Source organism: Bombina bombina, chromosome 4, assembly GCF_027579735.1.
Source record: "Bombina bombina isolate aBomBom1 chromosome 4, aBomBom1.pri, whole genome shotgun sequence".
Lineage (NCBI taxonomy): Eukaryota > Metazoa > Chordata > Amphibia > Anura > Bombinatoridae > Bombina > Bombina bombina.
In genome coordinates, this window is record NC_069502.1 from 506,532,752 (window position 1) to 506,554,530 (window position 21,779).

The 21,779-nt window shown below is 36.8% G+C and overlaps 1 protein-coding gene across 1 annotated transcript in view; it reads left to right on the forward strand.

The window, feature by feature from the left end:
• ADGRB3 (adhesion G protein-coupled receptor B3) overlaps positions 1-21,779 on the forward strand; it is a 1,326,607-nt gene that overhangs the window by 752,000 nt on the left and 552,828 nt on the right. The window contains exons 13-14 of the mRNA XM_053710414.1: positions 7,155-7,171; positions 8,871-8,940. Coding sequence (XP_053566389.1) covers positions 7,155-7,171; positions 8,871-8,940 — 87 coding nt within the window. The remainder of the gene's footprint in view (positions 1-7,154; positions 7,172-8,870; positions 8,941-21,779) is intronic.

Here is a 21,779-nt window from a genome sequence, read left to right on the forward strand (position 1 = left end):
TAGTAGAAAAAAAAAACTTATTAACAGAAATTCCCCCTAGGGAAAAAAATGGTCTCTCTTGAAGCTCTAGTATTGCTATAAACTCGTGAGGGGAAAATGCATTAAGTATCAAACATATAGGGCACTTTTGGACCCTTAACATTATGTGTTGACCATAAAATATAAAGGGCCACTCCTGGCTATTAGCATATTATTAACAAAAAAGGTAACTAGGCTACCGAACACTGAATAGGAGTTGGAGATCAGAGTATCCAAAATGAACTCTAAGATGTCTACTGGGATCACAGACACACAACCACAATCACATAGTACATAGAGAGGAAAAGTTAACATGTCAATTTAAATGTAATATAGGTGGAAATGAGAGTTATAGTAACTGCTGTTGGAAAGAAGCACACCCAAAATACTCCATATTTGTCTACATGATAACTATGTATGGTATCGTATCAACAGATCAGCATTGATAAGTGTGGAGTAATCCTGTCAAAGGAGTATGGGCCCTATGCACCACAACAGGAAACTGGATGACATGATCTAGTATGCGCTCAACTGTACAAATTGACTATCCAACCTGATTGAACAACCAATCTCTCTATCTTGCGTTGTATGGCATAAACTAAAATGAATCATTCTGTGATCTATGAGGATAACGGAACTTTGGATCCAATTGTACCTTACATCTAGGGGCCAAATTATAAATTATATTACAGGTGAGAACGAGCAGGGATTTACAGAATTATTATAAATTTGAAAATATGTGGGAGAAAGCGCTGGTATCATAAAGAGATTGACACAGGATAAATATTCCTAGATAGTAGACCCCCCTATATAGCTCTATTTAACAAAGATTAGCTCAGCAAACTAGATAACAAGATATGTTATAGGTAAGTCAGGTATAAATATGCTGTACAGCAACAAACAAAAAAACAAAAATAAGAAGAAATAACAATCTCAGTGATCCCAACATAACATATGACCTCCTCATTGCCTCCAAACGAGCTATAAATATCAACTAAATAATAATGTTAAATATGTGCATGGAAGTACACAGCCTAGGGATTAACATACATGTTAAAGCATAAACATCCTCATACAGCTATCAGTAAAATCAGACTAGTTACATAGAGTTATGACGATATTGAGTCATTATTTAAAGGTATAATATCCCAATTATAGCGTATGTATTGAAAAGTTAGGTGGACTCTTTATCTAGAACAAAAAAAAATAGTAGCAAGAAAGCACAGTCCAAACTTCACTAAATATAGATATATACTTGCAACAAAAAATAATTAGATCCACAGAGCATAGTAGCAAAGAATAATCTGGATAGTGTGGAGATATGTAGGATCATGCTCCACAGTAAGAATGATCCTGAGAGACTGTCATCCCACTCCAGTTTTTAAATGATAGATAAAGATATAATTAATTATCCAGTGCAGGAACCAGACCTCTGTGCTGAAATACAGGCTGGGTGACATAAAATGTACATCAGATTGCTCCCAAACTGGCAGCTTCATCATCTGCAGTGAAGAAAAGGTTACACCCGCGCAATCCAAGGAGTGTTGTTCTGCAGTTGAAAAAGGAGCCCCTACAATCTCTCGGTAGCTGTCGGTCACCACCGCTGGACTTCTCCTGCCATCCTCCATCTTCAGTGTTTCTGGGGTTTCTGTCATCTCTGCACTCTTCCTATGCCATACAATCGGCATATTCTTGGCCTCCCCCTCCGGGCAAAAGGCCTCAGAAGGCGTCCCAATGGTGAGTATCAGTGGCAGGATGTGTTCAATAGGCATCTTCTTGTGATGTATCATTCACCAGCGATAGATTCACTTAGTCAGTTGTAATGGATCAAGCCAAAACCATAGTAAACAAAACTTCAATGTCTTTGAGGAGGTTGTTGAAATGCTCCTCCATGTTTAAGTGCAACTCGCCCAGAATCAAATCAATTTTTGTCGCCATGATAGTGTTTAAGGTTTACATGTACAAAACAATCGTAGCTCAATAGCCTAGGTTACCATTCTATGTAAATGGTCCTTAGTTATACAGCTCACATCAGCTGCTTTACCCAGGTCCACTGGGGGGGTTAGATGAAGGCCTCAAACATTTGTACGTTGCTGCTGCAGCCCCACCACTCCATTACCTCTGCACCTGAGTTTAAGACTTTTAAGCAGCTCTAGATGCTTAGTAGATTGTTGTATATGAGTTCACACAAAGTTTGGTCGTGGATGTATAATCTATACACTGGTAAGCAATGGATTAATCAGTGAGTCCTCAGAGTACCAAAGTAAGTCGGCCATGTTGGTCGCTGCCCAGAGGCATCCCCCATATAGCTGCTTATTAACATGTTCGTAACCTCATGGGTTGCTGATGTCGAACATCCTGGACTTCCAAGATGACTTGCAAACCCTACTCTTGCACAGTTTGTTGCTCTTAAGCATTTCCTCATTTAATGTTAAATTCTGGCAGGTGATGCCCAAAGGTGTGTGGACAGGTTCCCTTTCTGAGAAGTTTGTCTGCATGCACTATTTGCACTATGATAAATGGGGATATTGTAAGCCAAAGCTAACAATATTAAATTATTTGCTCTAATGCTTTCAAATGTCCCTTTCATTTACTTTCTGAAGGTACCATTTATTTTTAGTTGTACTCTAAGCTTTTATGATTCAGAAAGAGCTTGAAGGTTTAAGACACTTTCCAATTTACTTCCATTTTCAAATTTTGAACTGTATTTTTAAATACACACTTTCTGGGGAACAAGATCCTACTAAGCATGTGCACAAGATGACAGGGTATACATATACTAATCTGCGATTGGCCAATGTATGTCACATGATACAGGGGGCTAGAAAATGGGAGAAAAATGTATTAGTCAGAAAAAGAATCCACTATTTATTTGAAATTCAGAGAAGGGGGGGTAGTTATCAACGTGTCTACTTTAGCTGCCTTCGCCGGCCAAATACGCCCGCCTAAGCTCGCCTACCATCGCCGCCGCAGACCTTCAAAATTTCGCCTAAGTTATCAATAAAGCTGTCAAAAAGCCACGCACCAAGACTGTGATTGTAATCACTCATCTGATCTCGCTGCTCTTCGGCTTTTTCCCAGCTTTATTGCTAGCCTGTCACTAAGCACCCACACTAACTACACTGTTCTACCCCCTATACCGGCGCCCCCAGAGCCCCCTGCAACTCATCGGAACAGCCAATAGAATGCGAGCTCAATCTGATTGGCTGATTGGATCAGCCAATCGGATTGAACTTCAATCAGCCAATCAGATTTTTCCTACCAATCGGAATTGAAGGAACGCCATCTTGGATGACATCCCTTAAAGGAATATCCATTCGTCGTTAGTCGTCGAGGAGAAGAGGATGGCTCCGCGTCGGCTCGTCTGAAGATGGCTCTGCTCCGCTCTGGATGGATGAAGATTGAAGACGCCGCTGGGTGAAGACTTCTATCGGATGGAAGACTTCTTCAGCGCCACTTGGATGATGACTTCATCGGATGGAAGACTTCTTCAGCGCCGCCTGGATGATGACTTCTTCCACTCCGGATCTCCTCTTCGGTTCCATCAGTGGGTCGGCTGGCTGAAGACAACTCAAGGTAGGATGATCTTCAGGGGGGTAGTGTTAGGTTTATTTAAGGGGGGTTTGGGTTAGATTAGGGGTATGTGGGTGGTGGGTTTTAATGTTGGGGGGGTTGTATTTTTTTTTACAGGCAAAAGAGCAGAATTCTTTGGGGCATGCCCCGCAAAAGGCCCTTTTAAGGGCTGGTAAGGTAAAAGAGCTGGTAACTTTTTAATTTAGAATAGGGTAGGGCATTTTTTTATTTTGGGGGGCTATGTTATTTTATTAGGGGGCTTAGATTAGGTGTAAGTAGCTTAAAATTGTTGTAATATTTTTTAAACTTAGCTTTTTTTATTTTTTGTACTTTAGTTAGTTTATTTAATTTAATTGTAGTTATTTGTAACTAATTAATTTAATTAATTTAATGATAGTGTAGTGTTAGGTTTAATTGTAACTTAGGTTTGGATTTATTTTACAGGTAATTTTGTATTTCTTTTAACTAGGTAGTTATTAAATAGTTAATAACTTTTTAATAACTATTCTAACTAGCTAAAATAAATACAAAGTTACCTGTAAAATAAATATAAATCCTAAAATAGCTACAATAATTATTAATTATATTGTAGCTATCTTAGGGTTTATTTTACAGGTAAGTATTTAGTTTTAAATAGATTAATTTATTTAAGTATAGTGTAGTGTTAGGTGTAATTGTAACTTAGGTTAGTTTTTATTTTACAGGTAAATTTCTCTTTATTTTAGCTAGGTAGCTATTAAATAGTTAATAACTATTTAATAGCTATTGTACCTAGTTAAAATAAATTGAAAGATGCCTGTAAAATAAAAATAAATCCTAAAATAGCTACAATATAATTATTATTTATATTGTAGCTATCTTAGGGTTTATTTTATAGGTAAGTATTTAGTTTTAAATAGGATTAATTTATTTAATAAGAGAAATATTATTTAGATTTATTTAATTAATCTTTAAGTTAGGGTTTTTTTAGGGTTAGTGTTAGACTTAGGTTTAGGGGTTAATAATTTTATTACAGTGGCGGCGGTGTGGGGGGCAGGAGAGGGGTTAATACATTTATTATAGGTGGCGACGGTGTAGGGGGAGCAGATTAGGGGTTAATAACTTTAATATAGGTTGCGGTGGGGTCCGGGAGCGGCGGTTTAGGGGTTAAACTATTTATTTAGTTGCGGCGAGGTCTGGGATCCGCAGGATAGGGGTTAATAACTTTATTATAGGTGGCGACGGTATAGGGGGGGCAGGATAAGGGTTAATAGGTATAATGTAGGTGGCGGCGGGGTACAGGAGCGGCGGTTTAGGGGTTAATACATATATTATAGTTGCGGCGGGCACCGGGGGCGGCGGTTTAGGGGTTAACATATTTAGTATAGCTTGCGGTGGACTCTGGGAGCGGCGGTTTAGGGTTTAACATATTTAGTATAGTGGTGGTGGGCTCCGGGAGCGGTGGTTTAGGGGGTAATACATTTATTTAGTTGCGGCGGTGTAGGGGGGACAAATTAGGGGTGTTTAGACTCGGGGTACATGTTAGGGCGTTAGGTGTAGACAGCTCCCATAGGAATCAATGGGATATCGGGCAGCAGCGAACATGAGCTTTCGCTATGGTCAGACTCCCATTGATTCCTATGGTATCCGCCGCCTCCAGGGCAGCGGTTTGAAAACCAGCTACGCTGGGCCGGAAAAATGCTGAGCGTACCTGCTAGTTTTTTGATAACTAGCAAAAGTAGTCAGATTGTGCCGCACTTGTGTGCGGAACATCTGGAATGACGTAAGAATCGATCTGTGTCGGACTGAGTCCGGCGGATCGGAGCTTACGTCACAAAATTCTACTTTTGCCGGTATCTAGGGCTTGATAACTAAGGCGAATCAGCCTCGCCACAAATACGCTCTCGGAATTCCATCGTATTTGAGGTTGACGGCTTGATAACTAGGCCCCAAGGTGTTAGATCATTGCCTTTTTATTATGCACTTGTGAATTATGCCATTTCACTGCATTGAGTGGTCCTTTAAATGGCTTATTGTTTACAAATCCTAAAATGGCAGCGAGAGAGAAGTAAATTTTAATCAGAGCGAGATGCTTATTACATAGTTAATGGTTACAAAAAAAAAAGTAAAACTTTTCACAAACCCATATGTCTCTTTATAAAGGAGATGTAAGTTTGCTAAATGGTCCTCATAATCCTCTTTTTAAATTTCTTCTATGATGTATACATTGGAAGGAGAAAAACTTTAGGATAACTTTTGGAAATAGATTTGTTTTAATTCATACGGGCAGATGATACTGAGGCTTTGTTAAAACTTTTTGTTTTTATCTTTTAAATTAAAACATCTTGTGTATAAAGCATTGTAATCTAAATGCCGTGAGTTACGTGGTTGTAAAGAATGATCTGACAATAATATGTTTTGTTTTCATATATATAGGTATTATAGAGCCTGATTAACAAGTAGACAAAGAAAAGATATTAACATTTTATAAAATAAAGCTTAAAGCTGTATTCATATAGCAATTTTAACAGTGTATAAAACTTAAAGGAATAGTAAAAAACAAAAATGTTATAGTTTAAAAAGATAGATAATCCCTTTTCTTACCATTCCCCAGTTTTCCATAACAAACACTGTTATAGAAATATACGTTTTACCTCTGTAATTACCTTGTATCTAAGACAATTAGTGCTGACTGTTAAATAACCACGTGCGTAAGCAGTGTTATCTATATAAAAAAACATTAACTAATGCCCTCTAGCTCGGAAAAACTGTCAAATGTATTCAGATGAGAGGCGGCCTTCAAGGGCTTAGAAATTAGCATATGAGCCTACCTAGGTTTAGCTTTCAACTAAGAATAAAAAGAGAACAAAGCAAATTTGAAGATAAAAGTAAATTAGAAAGTTGTTTAAAATGACATGGCCTATCTGAATCATGAAAGAATATCAGTCCGTCCTTTATAAGAGCTTTTGTCTGAATGCAAAGATATTGTGCTATTACTTCTATACTAAATAATCATTATTTCCTGTAACTGGAAATCTCAGAAAAATTCTATTCTAAGTGATTAGAATACCTCAGCCAAAAAGGAAATAACATAGCAAAAATAATTCTATTAAGTTAGAGAGGATAAAGATTATTACGTGAGAAAGCATTTCTTACTAAAGGCTATACATTAAATTCCCAGCAGCAGTGGTAATGTAATAAACTATAAAAATATAATACCACGGCTAGACTGATTGTATAATACATATAAACACACATATACATGTATATATATATATATATATGTGTGTGTGTGTGTATACTATTCCACAAGAGTAGCGCACTCTCAGGGCTTAAAATTTAAAACAATTTTATTGAGTTATCACACGCAATCTTCATATAGACAAGTCAACATTTCGGCTCTTCTGGAGCCTTTATCAAGACATTACATTCAAGATGAATCTGTCACAGTTTTTTTCTGAATATATCTTTTTTGTTATCCATTTTGTGCTCAGCTCAAACAGCTTTTATATATATACATATACACACACACACACACATAAGCACATACCCGCAGAGTCCATTTTCACTAAGTATTGTGGCAGGATTAGCAGTGAACTTGGTATGATTTTCATTGGAACACTTTATCAACTAAGTCTATGATTCCCAGCTGTGGAATATAGGAAATCTGCTTAAGCATTTTGTGTGACTGTAGATTCCCTAAAGAATAAACATTTCTTCTGTAGAAAGTGATATACAAGGAGCAATAATGCATATGCTGCCAATACACATCCCTGATTAAGGGTGTTAGGGGATCACATGTTACTGGAGTTAAGTTATCTATTGATATTGGTCCATGAAAGTATTCAATTTAATTTAGTACATTTTTTGTTTTAAATAGAAGCATTTTTGCAAAACAATTGTATTAGCAAAAATATTTCTAGTAAAGTTGTTACTGTTTCAATGAGAGTTTTCAATGAGCAAGAGTATATGGAGCCTATCTAGATATGCTTATTAATCAGAATGTTGAACACAAATATTTCTCCCAGTTAGGGAACAAAAGGGGGTGCATCAAAATATGTAACAAATGTAGAAAATAAAAATAAAATATACACAACAAAAGAATATTGAAGTCTCTTTACACAGTAATCAAAGCAATTACAGTTCTCAAAAGGTGTCCATAGCCAGCAATTCTAAGCAAAAACAAGAGTAGACGTTCCTGTATAACTACTAAGGATAAACCACAGAATGCATCTTTTGGCATAGATTACCCCAAATGGAGAAACTTAAAGGAAACAAACGCATTACTAACTCACAAATGCTGCAGTGTTTCAATGTGCTGAATGAGGTAGACTGAACTCTCTCAGTCGTTCCACTGTCTCCCACTCTGGAGCTTGTCTGTGTCACAGTATCATGTAAACTGAGTCATGGCCAACATAATACAAACCACCAGCAACTCTCTGAGCAGACATGCTGTTTAAAATGCAGAACACAAAAATACCTCTTTCATAGGCAAAAATCAATAGATAACTTGTCCCCGGTGCATAATGTATATAAAAAAAGACTTCTATTTAAAATCGAAATGCACTAATGTGAATAGTATGTTTGTTCTCTTGGTATCCTTTGTTGAAAGAGAAACAATGCTCTACTGGAAGCTAGGTAAACACATCAGGTGGGCCGATGACAACAGGCATGCAGCCACCAACCAGCAGATAGCTCCCAGTAGTGTATTGCTGCACCTGAGCCTACCTAGGTATGATTTTTACAAAGGATTCCATTAAAACAAAGCAAATTAAATAAACAATGTAAAGAGGAAGTTTTTTTTTTAGTTGCATGCTTTACCTGAATTGTAAAAGAATGGTAATTGTTTTTTTCATAAATGCATGGAATAAAATTCACTGGGGAGCTCTCTTCATTTGGATATTGTGACCAATGCATGTTTCTTAGAGTGTAGTATGCAAAGGTAGATTTACATAACACTAAAAGATCTGTAAAGATGTGTTGTATTAAAAAGAACATTGGCTGTAGTTATTACTGTTACACAAGCTTTGTCTAGACTAGAACAGTCCCAGCTCAGGTCACAGTGTGTCATATGATCAATGACTATTTCCCCTCTTTAACATTTCATTCATGATAGTGAACAAAATGTTTGTATAGGATGAATTTGCTTAATACAAATTGTAAGTCCTGAAGTGTCTACTAACACAGAATATTGAGGAACAATTCTAATTATTTTATAGTAGTATTATTTGGTCAAAATTGTAATTATTTTTTTATAAGGCAACTTGTATTGAATTCTCTTTTTTCATTTCCAGATCCAGATGAATCTACTGTTTATGTACTTGGAGCAGTATTTTATAAAAATTTAGGATTATTTTTACCTACTTTAAGGTAAGTATCAAAGCCCAGGAAATTACAGAATCTATTCATCAAGATTATTTTTTTAAATGTCATTTACTTCAAGGTAATTTTATACATTTACCAAATTCAAGTAATAGTCATAAATTGATCTCATAAAACAAATCTGTGAAACTTTATTTTATGTCTTAAGTATAGCTAAGTCAAAAGAAGAGTTATTTAGCCAATACATTTAAGAATCTAAAGGTAATGTAATGCTTCTTTACACTACACATTATAAGACTTGTTCTACAAATGTTCTAGGAATCATTAAAGTAATAAAACATTTTAAAATAGATAATTATTACAATATCTAATCTGTAGCACTAAAAGTACATTAAAACAGAGGTTTCAGATGCCAAATGTATGGTGCTGTCAATAGACAATGTGAAATATAGGGAACTGGAGAGTTATATATTTCACTTTTAGTTACTTTTATTCAGATAAGTTTGACTATTCTTGGCAAATTGCTCCTTTTTTCACTTTTACTATTTTAGAAGAGCAAAAATATAGTGGCTTTTGATATGGATTTTAGCTTTTGTTTGAGAGTGTGACTTTGGAATCATGAGGCACAAAAAAAACATAATGTAAAGATGTATGTAAAACGCAATAATTATGCTAACAGGATAGAAGAAAACAAAACGTGCATCAGAGCTCTGACATAAAATACCACAACATTAATGGTGCACACAAATATGACTATAGATTTGTATTATTTTTTGGACAAAAATCATCTTATTAAAAAAGCAATGTGTGCAGAAATCTACTACAGGCAATCCAAAGACAATTACAATAAGTATAAATGATGTAGGTATTACGATTTAAAGGGATACTAAACCCAATTTTTGTTCTTTCGTGATTCAGATAGAGCATGAGATTTTAAGCACCTTTCTAATTTACTCCTATTTTCAATTTTTCTTTGTTCTCATGCTATCTTGATTTGAAAAAGCAGTACTGTAAGCTTTAGAGCCAGACCATTTTTTGTTCAGCACATGGGTAGCACTTGCTGATTTGTGGCTAAATGTAGCAAACCAATCAGCAGCTCTACTAAGGTGCTGAACTAAAAAATGGGCCGGCTCCTAACCTTTTATTACTGCTTTTTCAAATCAAGATAACATGAGAACAAAGAAAAATTGATAATAGGAGTAAATTAGAAAGTTGCTTAAAATTGCATGCTCTATCTGAATCATGAAAGAAAAAACGTGGGGTTAGTGTTCCTTTAAGCAGGCATGGGAAAATCTGGAATAAATTGCAAAATGGACTTTAACCTCAAATTGAACTTTCATGGTTTGGATAGAGCATACATTTTAAAACTTTCAAATTTACTTTGAGTATCTACTGTGCATCATGTTCTTTGTACACTTTGTTGAATTAGCAGCAATGCACTACTGGAAACTAGCTGAACACTTCCGATAAGCCAATGACTAAAGGCATTTATATGCATCAGCTACCTCCCAGCTATGCATTGCTGGTCCTAATCCTACCTAGGTATGCTCTTCAAGAATTAATATCAAGAGAACAAAGCAATGTTGCTTTGTAGAAGTTAATTGGAAGTATTTTTTCTTTTTTTTTTTTCTTCTAATTGCATGCTTTATCTGAAGCATGAAAGTTAACATTTTGACTTTACTGTCCCTTTAATAGTGATGAATGTTTGAAAACAGTGGATGGGTTGTTTCATGACTTTTTTGTTTCATGTATTTTTTGTTTATCAAGGCAGGAAAATACAAGACCCCAAAGTACACATTTAGAGAAGAATGTATTTATGGACAAAAGTGGGATGTTTAAAAATAGCTTTCATTTTACTTTAAAGTCCCGTTCTGAAAGAAACAATTACTATTCCCACAGCACATAACTGATAATTTGTCATTCCCCTAACCAAAACTGTTTTGTTTTTTGTATTATAGTCAGATATATGCATAGCTAATCGAAGATGTATTAGGTGATATTCATGCACATTTTAACTAATGATTTTTCTCTTTTTTGAGCATTTTGCAAAAATCACAATCTTGTGCTCATTGATAAAATAATTATAAAAGATACAGTATATATGAACATGTTTAATGACTCAATGCTAGTTAATCTAAAACATATACTCATAATTGCAGGAACAAGTACATTAAAGTATCAAATGTATGTGTCATACAATTAAATACATTTAGGCTAAATCATGTCATTAATCATATAGGTTTTACTGTTTCTGGGATAAGACTGTCTGTTGATAGTCACAATTTTAATAAGAGTACACAAATATTTAAAGAATTGTGTGCTTTAAATAATCCAATGTTAAAATCATTCAAGCAACATAAACCTTCTCATACAAATAAAAGGATGTCTGACTCTAATGTTTTGTTTTCTTTTTTGTTTGTTTTTTCTGCATCAACTGTAGTTTAACTTATTGCAGAGAGAGACTTAAAACAGAGAGAGACAGATATTTATTAACACCAGCAGCTCAGATGTTTAGTTTAACATCTATAAACTTCTATATAAAATGCATACTGTATTACATGATGTAGCCTCCACAATACCCAGAATAGATAACAGGGAGGCAAAATTTAAATACTGGCATCTAATGATCACATTATCCAATAGGCTTTCTTCCCATCATTGACTGGCCTAGCTGCTATAGTAAGTTTCTAATTGCATAGCCCTCATTTTCTGTCTTTAAGATATCGTTAGTACATTTCCATTTGCTGACAAAAAAATCTACCATCACTGCACTCTCCTTTAATCAAAGACAGCTAACCATGATTTATATCTCAATGCTCCCCTTTTTCAAGTATTATCACTCAAATACCAAAGACACTATGGTCCTAATCTTTTTAAGGCCCTGCCACAAATGGGACTTCCACTCATAAAAAAGGACCGCCATTCCAACAGACTACCCACTAAAGAAATCCATCAGTCACTCCACCCACAACAGAATACCTGTAATGCTCGTGGGATAGTCCACTATCAGAACAAAACCCGGCCAGAAGTCTTCTTATCCCGGTGTCAAGCCAGAATGATAGGGAATATCCCAGAGCAGAGAAAGTTTGCAAGATGAGGTAAGCAATACTCACTATTGGCAGGATAGTCTTTGACGACAACAGGCGGGAAATCAGAGGAAGGTGGTTCAAGGGTAAACCACTAGAATGGTCAGGCAGGCAGGGTTTGGCAATAGTAAGGGAGTCCAAAGGTAAACCACTAGAATGGTCAGGCAGGCAGGGTTTGGCAACGGTAAGGCAATCCAAAATTATGCCACTAGAATGGTCAGGCAGGGTTTGGCAAAGATAAGGCAGTCCGGTATATTAGGGGTTAAACAAACAGAGTGGTCAGACAGGCAGAGTTCATCAACAGTGAGGCAATCCAGTACTTTAGGGGTTAAGCAAGCAGAGTATTCAGACAGGCAGAGTTAATCAACAGTGAGGCAATGCAGTACTTTAGGTAGGGGTTAAGCAAGAAGAGTAGTCAGACAGGCAGAGTTCATCAACAATGAGGCAATCCAGTACTTTAGGGGTTAAGCAGGCAAAGTAGTCAGACAGGCAGAGTTCATTAAGAATGAGGCAATCCAGTATACAGTAATAACAATCACACCCAGGAGCACACAAAGTAACACCTATACTTGGGCAGTGAATGTAGAAAAGTGAGCAACTTACATACGCACAGGTTTCTTGCCACGGGAGATCCAGACCGGCTTCAGTGTGAGAGGAGCGTGCAGCGATGACATCACTGCTGCACGCAACAGGAGCCGACACAGCCCTTGACAACGAGCAGGGAAGCAGGCGCCGCTCCACTAGCAACGGCTAGAGTGGTGCAGTGTGTCAATACCCACCTGTAAGGCCAACAAAAGAGAAGCCCTGTCAACAAGTCACTTTTTTAAAATTAGGCCCCAACACTGCCCTGTTGCCTAACCATTTTCTTATTCAACTAAAATATACATAGGTCTTTTTTTTAAAAAAAAAAATCATTATTTCAAAAATGTATATGCATTTAAAAAACTACATTGAAACTGACTTATGAAACGTTGTGTGTGCATGCATGCATTCATCGATGTGTGTGTGTTTTTGAGTTTGAACATGCATGTGTGTATATTAAGATTTATTGTATATTTGTGAGCTTTGTCAACATACCTTTTTTGTTTGTTTGTTTAACTTATCATCTTCCTATAACATCGATTTTCAACTAACGTAATACAATGGTTTGAAATGAAACACTACAAACTGAGAAATATTAACATTAAATATTTAGGGCCAGATTATGAGTGGAGCAATAATAATTATGCAAATCAATAAGGGGTATATTGCGTGTGTTTGCTCTCATCTGTTTTTCTGCTCATTTGACAAGTTGAAAGTAAATGCACTAGCTTGAGCGCAATCAAGATTTACACTATAATAATTACCACATCCTCATATCATTGGGTGTTGCAAAACACATCAAAAATACATTGTATAGTACAGTTACACTCATAATAACACCATCTAATAAAAATTATAAAAAAAAAAAACATTTTGCACAAAAAAGTTATAAGTGCTCAAAGATATGAGGTCTCAGGTGTTAGAAAAAAAAGGCAGGCAAAAGGCTTTAACATAGACATAGATACATATACTGTACATGTCTAAATATGTATATGTATTATATATGTGTGTACATATGCATTTATATATTTATATGTGTATATATGTATGTACTGTACAGGCATTTATACACATATAAACACATAAATACATATGTACACACACACACATACACACATTGTTAACACATTAGTGGATCTTTTACTTTGGGAATTTAAAAGAACCAATCAGGCTGTTATCAGCGTCTGGTCCAAAAGCCAGCATCTGTCATGGTATGGGGGTGTGTCAGTGCCCATAGTATGGGTAACTTGCACATCTGTGGGGGCACCATTAATGCAGAAAGATATGTATACATTTTGGAGCAACATATGCTGCCATCTAGATGTTGTCTTTTACAGGGACATCCCTGTATTTTCCAGCAGGACAACACCAAACCACATTCTTCCCGGATTACAAGCACATGGTTGCGTAAGCAGAGAGTGTGGGTGCTATCATGGCCTGCCTGCAGTCCTGACCTGTTTCTCGATTGAGAACGTGTGGCATCGTGAAGTGCAAAATAGTGGAGAAATTTCTGATGTTGGGACTGTATATATGAGCTACATGTCCTTATTATCATTATCCCTTCTATCTTGTTATATTGGTTGCTTTGCTGCCATGTTTGAGGCTATAAATCTAAAATAAGGTTACCACCCTTATATATTTTCCCAGCCATTATATATATTCATTTGCATCTATATTTGGGCTGATGTATGTTATAACCGCCCGATGGCCAAATTTACTATATATGAACACGATGTGATGCCCCAGCTGTACAGCTTATAATTTGTACAGCCCTACAATATCCCACATATTCCTTTCATTTTATATTCCTCTCACTATATGCATCTATCTGTTCGCATATCGATTGAAGTAATATTCATGCCAACTGTCAGTTGGTCCAAGTTACCCATATATCATATTGGTGTCACACTCTAATTTTTTCCATCCATATTTGCAGCATTCCATTTGTTTCTTATTTAGAAAATGTCATTCCAACCACACGTACTGATACATAGTCCAATTATTATTTTAATTATTATTATTATTATTTTAATTGTAATGAGCATATTCAGCATGAATTTATGCTGTTTTGCACATTAAGAAAATCTTCGTTCTGTCCAGTTGGTATTTTGTTTTAAACCTAACACAGGTAATGGCACTTATGGGTAATTTACATTGTATACAATTACCTTGGTTACTGTCACCATGCCAACTCGATGCACAAACACTATACAATATTTATTTAACACAATTTTAGGTATTTGTGGCAATGTTCCACATGTTTGTCTATATGAAGTTCTCTACACTAGTATGTCACATAAGAATGTTCAAACATGTAGATTGAATAAGTTTATGAATAAGTTTACGATTGTATATTGGGACCGAAAACCGGAAGTGATGTAATGAAACTTCCGGTTTCGGACAGCACTGTGGAACGCAAGATGCGTTCCAAGCTCGAAATATTGGCGCACTTTTTTGGAGAGGCACTAAGGTTGGTGTGATTTAATTTGTATGTAACACTATAAATGAGTTGTATTTTGTCTGTTATATATGCTGATGAAGGGGTTGTGAACCCCGAAAACGTTCCATTAAATAGTTTTTTTGAAGAAGTCCTGAGAGTGCATTCTCTTGTTTCTTATTTGATGCTGTATCATTGCACCCAGGCGAGTTGTCTATCGGTGGGCTGAACTGGAAATTGTTTACTATATATATATATATATATATATATATATATATATATATATATATATATATATATATATATATATATATATATATATATACACTAGTCCTAAAAGCCTGTGTACACGGGCCATTTTTTGCAGTACAGCGGTCCCACCCCTTGCTCTCTCTCTATCCCCCCTCTCATTTGCTCTCTCTCCTCTCATTTGCTCTCTCTCTCTCTCCTCTCATTTGCTGTCTCTCTCCCTTTTTTTTGCTCTCTCTCCCTCCTCTCTTTTGTGCTCTCCCCCTCTTTTTTGCTGTCTCTCTCCCTCTCTTTATCCCCCCTCTTCTGCTCTAGTCTCTCTATCACCCCTCTTTAGAGCTCTCCTGTCTTTGCAGTCAGCCCCGGCACCTGGTCCCGTCTGGCCCCGCCTGCATCAAGCCCGGCCCCGCCTATGCCACGTCCGGGCCCGTCCACGCTGAGCCCGGCCATGCCCACGTCACACACTCCCAGCCACGCACACTCCACCACGCCAGATCAGTTGGAAGGACAGGTGTGTTTGTCCTCGAGCGCAGTCTCTACTGTGCATGACAGCTATGGACAAACACACTTGGCCTTTTATTATATATATATATAAATATAGATAGATAGATAGATAGATAGATAGATAGATAGATAGATAGATAGATAGATAGATAGATATTGTACCAAAATAGCATGAAATATGTGTATAGAAAAATGAATTTATGAATACATAGAACATATTATTCTATGTTGAGAACATTGGCATGTGAAATATTCATATTTTCCTGTTGGGTTAGTGCATTTAAGAATATGGGATTAGGTTTGCGAGAGTAGGGTTTTTTTCTTTTTTTTTTGCTCCATTGACATCTATGGGGGAATAGGTAATCGCATGCGCAATATTCTAAGTTAGGCTGTTTGCTCTCAATGAGTTAGCGCGCAAGAAAAAAAGTTTACTTTCAATGCATAATACAAGCGCATCCTGACGCAAGCAAAAAGCTTAATCTTAGCACAGTTAATGCTTGAGCGGGACTGTTAAATAGCGCTCCACTCGTAATCTGGCCCTTAATTAAGTGTGGCACGCTCAGGTGAGGGTAGTGCTAACCCCAGCATTCTATCCACATCATTCAAAGCTGGACTAAATATAACAGATGATGTTTGATTCTATGGCCCCTATGTATCAAGGGCTGGCGGACCTGATCTGACACTGCGGATCAGGTCCGCCAGACCTCGCTGAATACGGCGAGCAATACGCTCGCCGTATTCAGCATTGCACCAGCAGCTCACAAGAGCTGCTGGTGCAATGCCACCCCCTGCAGACTCGCGGCCGCCAGCAGGGGGGTGTCAATCAACCCGATCGTACTCGATCGGGTTGATTTTTGGCGATGTGTGTCCGCCTGCTCAGAGCAGGCAGACAGGGTTATGGAGCAGCGGTCTTTGTGACCGCTGCTTCATAACTGCTGTTTCTGGTGAGACTGCAGGCTCGCCAAAAACACGGGGCATCAGGCTCCATACGGAGCTTGATATATATGCCCCTATGGATTTAGATTGTTAGAACTAAAAAAAATATATTTTTTCCTCAAAAGGGCCACTATCTTGCCTGCAAAATACATTAAGTGAGATTTCGAGTGAAGAACATTTACAATTTACATAAGCTATCAATTCAATCAGTGTTCCATTCCTTTGCTCTCAAAAGTCACAGCTGAGTTTGGCTGCATGACCTGCCATTATGAGCCTATGGAGAAGAAGAATGTTTCAATTCACACTGGTAAAATATTAATTTCACTTCAAACCAGTCCAGTAAAAACTAGCTAAAATTAATACTGTAACAAAAGTATTTTGCAGAGCCATTAGCCTCTAATATAGATGACATAATGCAAATTGCAAAGTTAATTCAAATATTTAGAAAGACATTGAATTTTAAAGAAAAGATACATTCAGATTTTAATTAAAATAGACCATTCCTTCATTGGTAACCCCCAAAATACGTGTGTGCTTTTTAATGTAAAATGCTAAATCTGTTTAAAATAAATGTCAATTCAATAGCAGAATAATTTAATTGTGATTCATTGCCCATAAAATGTAAAAATTGGATGAGTCTGAATGTAAATTGTTTTGCCAATGTCAATTAGAAACCAAGTTATTTCTATTTCACTTTTTAGGCATGGCAGATAATAAAATGCAGTTATATAATTTATCAATGGCAAAAAATAGGATATCTCAAATCTGTAAGTTCTCCCTTAAAGGAAATGTTCAGCTTCACTACTTTCAAGCAGAGCTTGAACAGGAATACATTTTATTAAACAGGGCCTTCCCAGTTAACAAGAGGTTACAATTTCTGATTAAAAATGCTGTGGCATTGTACAGAAAAATTACAAAAGCTTGTGTCATGCGTGTCTGAATCTGTTTGCAAACACTAGTTAAATTTTATTAACCCCTAATCTGCCGTCCCTAACATTGCCGACACCTACCTACAATTATTAACCTCTAATCTGCCGCCCCAACATCGCTGCCACTATAATAAAGTTATTAACCCCCTAAATCTAAGTCTAACCCCCTAACTTAAATATAATTTAAATACATCTAAATAAATATTCCTATCATTAAATAAATGATTCATTTTTTAAACTATATACGTACCTACAAAATAAACCCTAAGCTAGCTACAATATAACAAATATTTACATTGTAGCTAGCTTAGGGCTTATTTTTATTTTACAGGCAAGTTTGTATTTATTTTAACTAGGTACAATAGTTATTAAATAGTTATTAACTATTTAATAACTTCCTAGTTAAAATAAATACAAATTTACCTGTAAAATAAAACCTAACCTAAGCTACAATTACACCTAACACTACACTATAATTAAATAAATTACCTAAATTAACTACAATTAATTACAATTAAATTAAATAAACTAAATTACTAAAAAAAAAAACACTAAATTACAGAAAATAATAAAATAATTACAATTTGTTTAAACTAATTACACCTAATCTAATCCCCCTAATAAAATAAAAAAGCCCCCCAAAATAAAAAAAAATCCATACCCTACACTAAATTACAAATAGCCATTAAAGGGCTTTTTGTGGGGCATTACCCCAAAGTAATCAGCTCTTTTACCTGTAAAAAAAAATACAATATCCCCCCAACATTACAACCCACCACCCACACACCCAACCCTACTCTAAAACCCACCCAATTCCCCTTTAATAAAACCTAACACAACCCCCTTGAAGATCACATTACCTTGAGACATCTTCACCCAACCGGGCAGAAGTGGTCTTCCAGATGGTCCGAAGTCTTCATCCTATCCGGGCAGAAGAGGTCCTCCAGATGGCCAGAAGTCTTCATCCAGGCGGCGTCTTCTATCTTCATCCATCCGGAGCGGAGCAGGTCCATCTTCAAGACATCCGACGTGGAGCATCCTCTTCGTTCGATGGCTTCTGGAACAATGACGGGTCCTTTAAATGAAGTCATCCAAGATGGCGTCCCTTCAATTCCAATTGGCTGATAGACTTCTATCAGCTAATCAGAATTAAGGTAGAAAAAATACTATTGGCTAATCCAATCAGCCAATGGGATTGAGCTTGCATTCTATTGGCTGTTCCCATCATCCAATAGTATGCGAGCTCAATCCTATTGGCTGTTCTAATCAGCCAATAGGATTAAACTTAAATCCTATTGGCTGATTGGATCAGCCAAAAGGATTTTTTCTACCTTAATTCCGATTGGCTGATAGAATTCTATCAGCCAATCGGAATTTAAGGGACGCCATCTTGGATGACGTCATTTAAAGGACCCGTCATTGTTCCAGTCGCCGTCGAACGAAGAGGATGCTCCTCGTCGGATGTCTTGAAGATGGACCCGCTCTGTGCCGGATGGATGAAGATAGAAGATGCCGCCTGGATGAAGATTTCTGACCGTCTGGAGGACCACTCACTTCTGCCGGTTGGGTGGAGACGTCTCAAGGTAGGGTGATCTTCAAGGGGGTAGTATTAGGTTTTATTAAGGGGGGATTGGGTGGGTTTTAAAGTAGGGTTGGGTTTGTGGGTGGTGGGTTTTAATGTTGGGGGGTATTGTACTTTTTTTACTGGTAAAAGAGCTGATTACTTTGGGGCAATGCCCCGCAAAAAGCCCTTTTTAGGGCTATTTGTAATTTAGTATAGGGTAGGGTTTTTATTTTGGGGGGCTTTTTTATTTTATTAGGGGGATTAGATTAGGTGTAATTAGTTTTAAAAAAATGTAATTATTTTATTATTTTCTGTAATTTAGTGTTTTGTTTTTTTTCAAACTTTTAGTTTATTTAATTTAATTGTAATTAATTGTAGTTAATTTAGGTAATTTATTTAATTATAGTGTAGTGTTAGGTGTAATTGTAACATAGGTTAGGTTTTATTTTACAGGTGTATTTGTATTTATTTTAACTAGGAACTTATTAAATAGTTAATAACTATTTAATAACTATTGTACCTAGTTAAAATAAATACAAAGTTGCCTGTAAAATAAAAATAAATCCTAAGCTAGCTACAATGTAACTATTAGTTATATTGTAGCTAGCTTAGGGTTCATTTTATAGGTAAGTATTTAGTTTATAAAAGGAATAATTTATTTAATGATAGGAATATTTATTTAGATGTATTTAAGTTATATTTAAGCTAGGGGGTGTTAGGGTTAGACTTAGATTTAGGGGTTAATAACTTTATTATAGTGGCGGCGACATTGGGGGCGGCAGATTAGGGGTTAATAATTGTAGGTAGGTGTTGTCACATTGGGGGTGGCAGATTAGGGGTTAATAAATATAATGTAGGGTTTGGCGATGTTGGGGGCAGCAGATTAGGGGTTCATAAGTATAATGTAGGTGGCAGCGGTGTCCAGAGCAGCAGATTAGGGGTTAATAATATAAAGCAGGTGTTGGCGATGTCGGGGGCGGCGGATTAGGCATTAATAAGTGTAAGATTTGGGGTGTTTAGATTCGGGGTTCATGTTAGGGTGTTAGGTTTAGACATAAATGTGTTTCCCCATAGGAATCAATGGGGCTGCATTAGAAGCAGAATGCTGCTTTTTTGCAGGTGTTAGGTTTTTTTTCAGCCAGCTCTGCCCCATTGATTCCTATGGAGAAATCGCTGGTATTGAGGTGAGATGTGGAGCTAAATTCTGCTCTACGCTCACTTTTTTGCGGCTAAAGCCAGGTTTCTAAAGACCCGTAATACCAGCATTACTGTAGGTGAGCGGTAAGGAAAAACTGTGCGTTAGCACTGCACACCATTACTGACAATATAGCCGATAGTTTTCAATGGGATTGATCACAATCTATTGGCTATTTGCTCCTAAAAAACAACTTTTTGGTTTTCAACCAATTTGGTCAGCGTGTATTTTGAGTGCTCACAATCCAAAATGGATTCATGTTAAAACCCTGTTTTCAACAGGAAAGTTTCCGTAAACATGTTTTTGTGTGTTAAATACTTATCAGGAAAAAAATTGTGAATCTACCTGAAACTGACTTATACAATGGCCCTATCACACCTATTACGGTTACAGTAACGTTCTTTTAAATGATCTCCTTTATTCAGTGTGTAAGGGTAATGCTCATTTACATGTGTGAAATTAACCTATTCAACTCCATACTAATCGCTACTAAATAATATAAATGCCATTTATACATACCTAAATATGTATAGCTTAGAGGAGAGAAGGGAAAGAGGTGATATGATAGCAATTTCCAAGTAGATTAAAGGGCTTAGGCTATGGGTATTCTACATAAAATGGAAGATTCAAGAACAAGGGGTCATGATCTCAAGCTGAAGGGTAGTCGATTCAGGAGTAATTTGAGAAAGCACTTCTTTACAGAAAGAGCAATTGATTTATGGAATAAATTTCCTCAAGAGGTAGTAATGACAAACACTGTGGGGGTCTTTAAAATGCCTGGGACAAGCATAAGGCTATCCTACAAACTAGATAAGTTTATACTGTTAGGTAATATCGGACAGACTTGCTGGGCCTATGGCTCTTATCTGCCGTCAATATCTATCGCCTAGATTACGAGTTGTGCGGTAACAGGGGTGCGGTGCTAACTTGCAGTTTATTCTCACCGCTCACTTACCTGCAGCGCTGGTTATACAGGTTTTTATCAACCCAGAGTTAACAGGCAAGAAGTGATCGTAGAGCAAAATTGTTCTCCACACTGCACTCCAATACCAGCACTGCTTAAGTGAGCGGTGAGCTGGTTATACGTGCTCGTGCACAACTTCCCCATAGACATCAATGGGGAGAGCCAGCTGAGAAAAAGTCTAACACCTTAAAAAAAGCTGCATAAAACTCAGTAACGCAGCCCCATTGATTCCTATGGTGAAACACATTTTATGTTTACACCTAACACCCTAACATGAACCCCGAGTCTAAACACCCTGAATATTACACTTATTAACCCCTAATCTGCCACCCCCAACATCGCCGACACCTACATTAAATTTATTAACCCCTAATCTGCTGCCCACAACATCGCCGACACCTACATAATGTTATTAACCCCTAATCTGCTGCCCCAACGTAG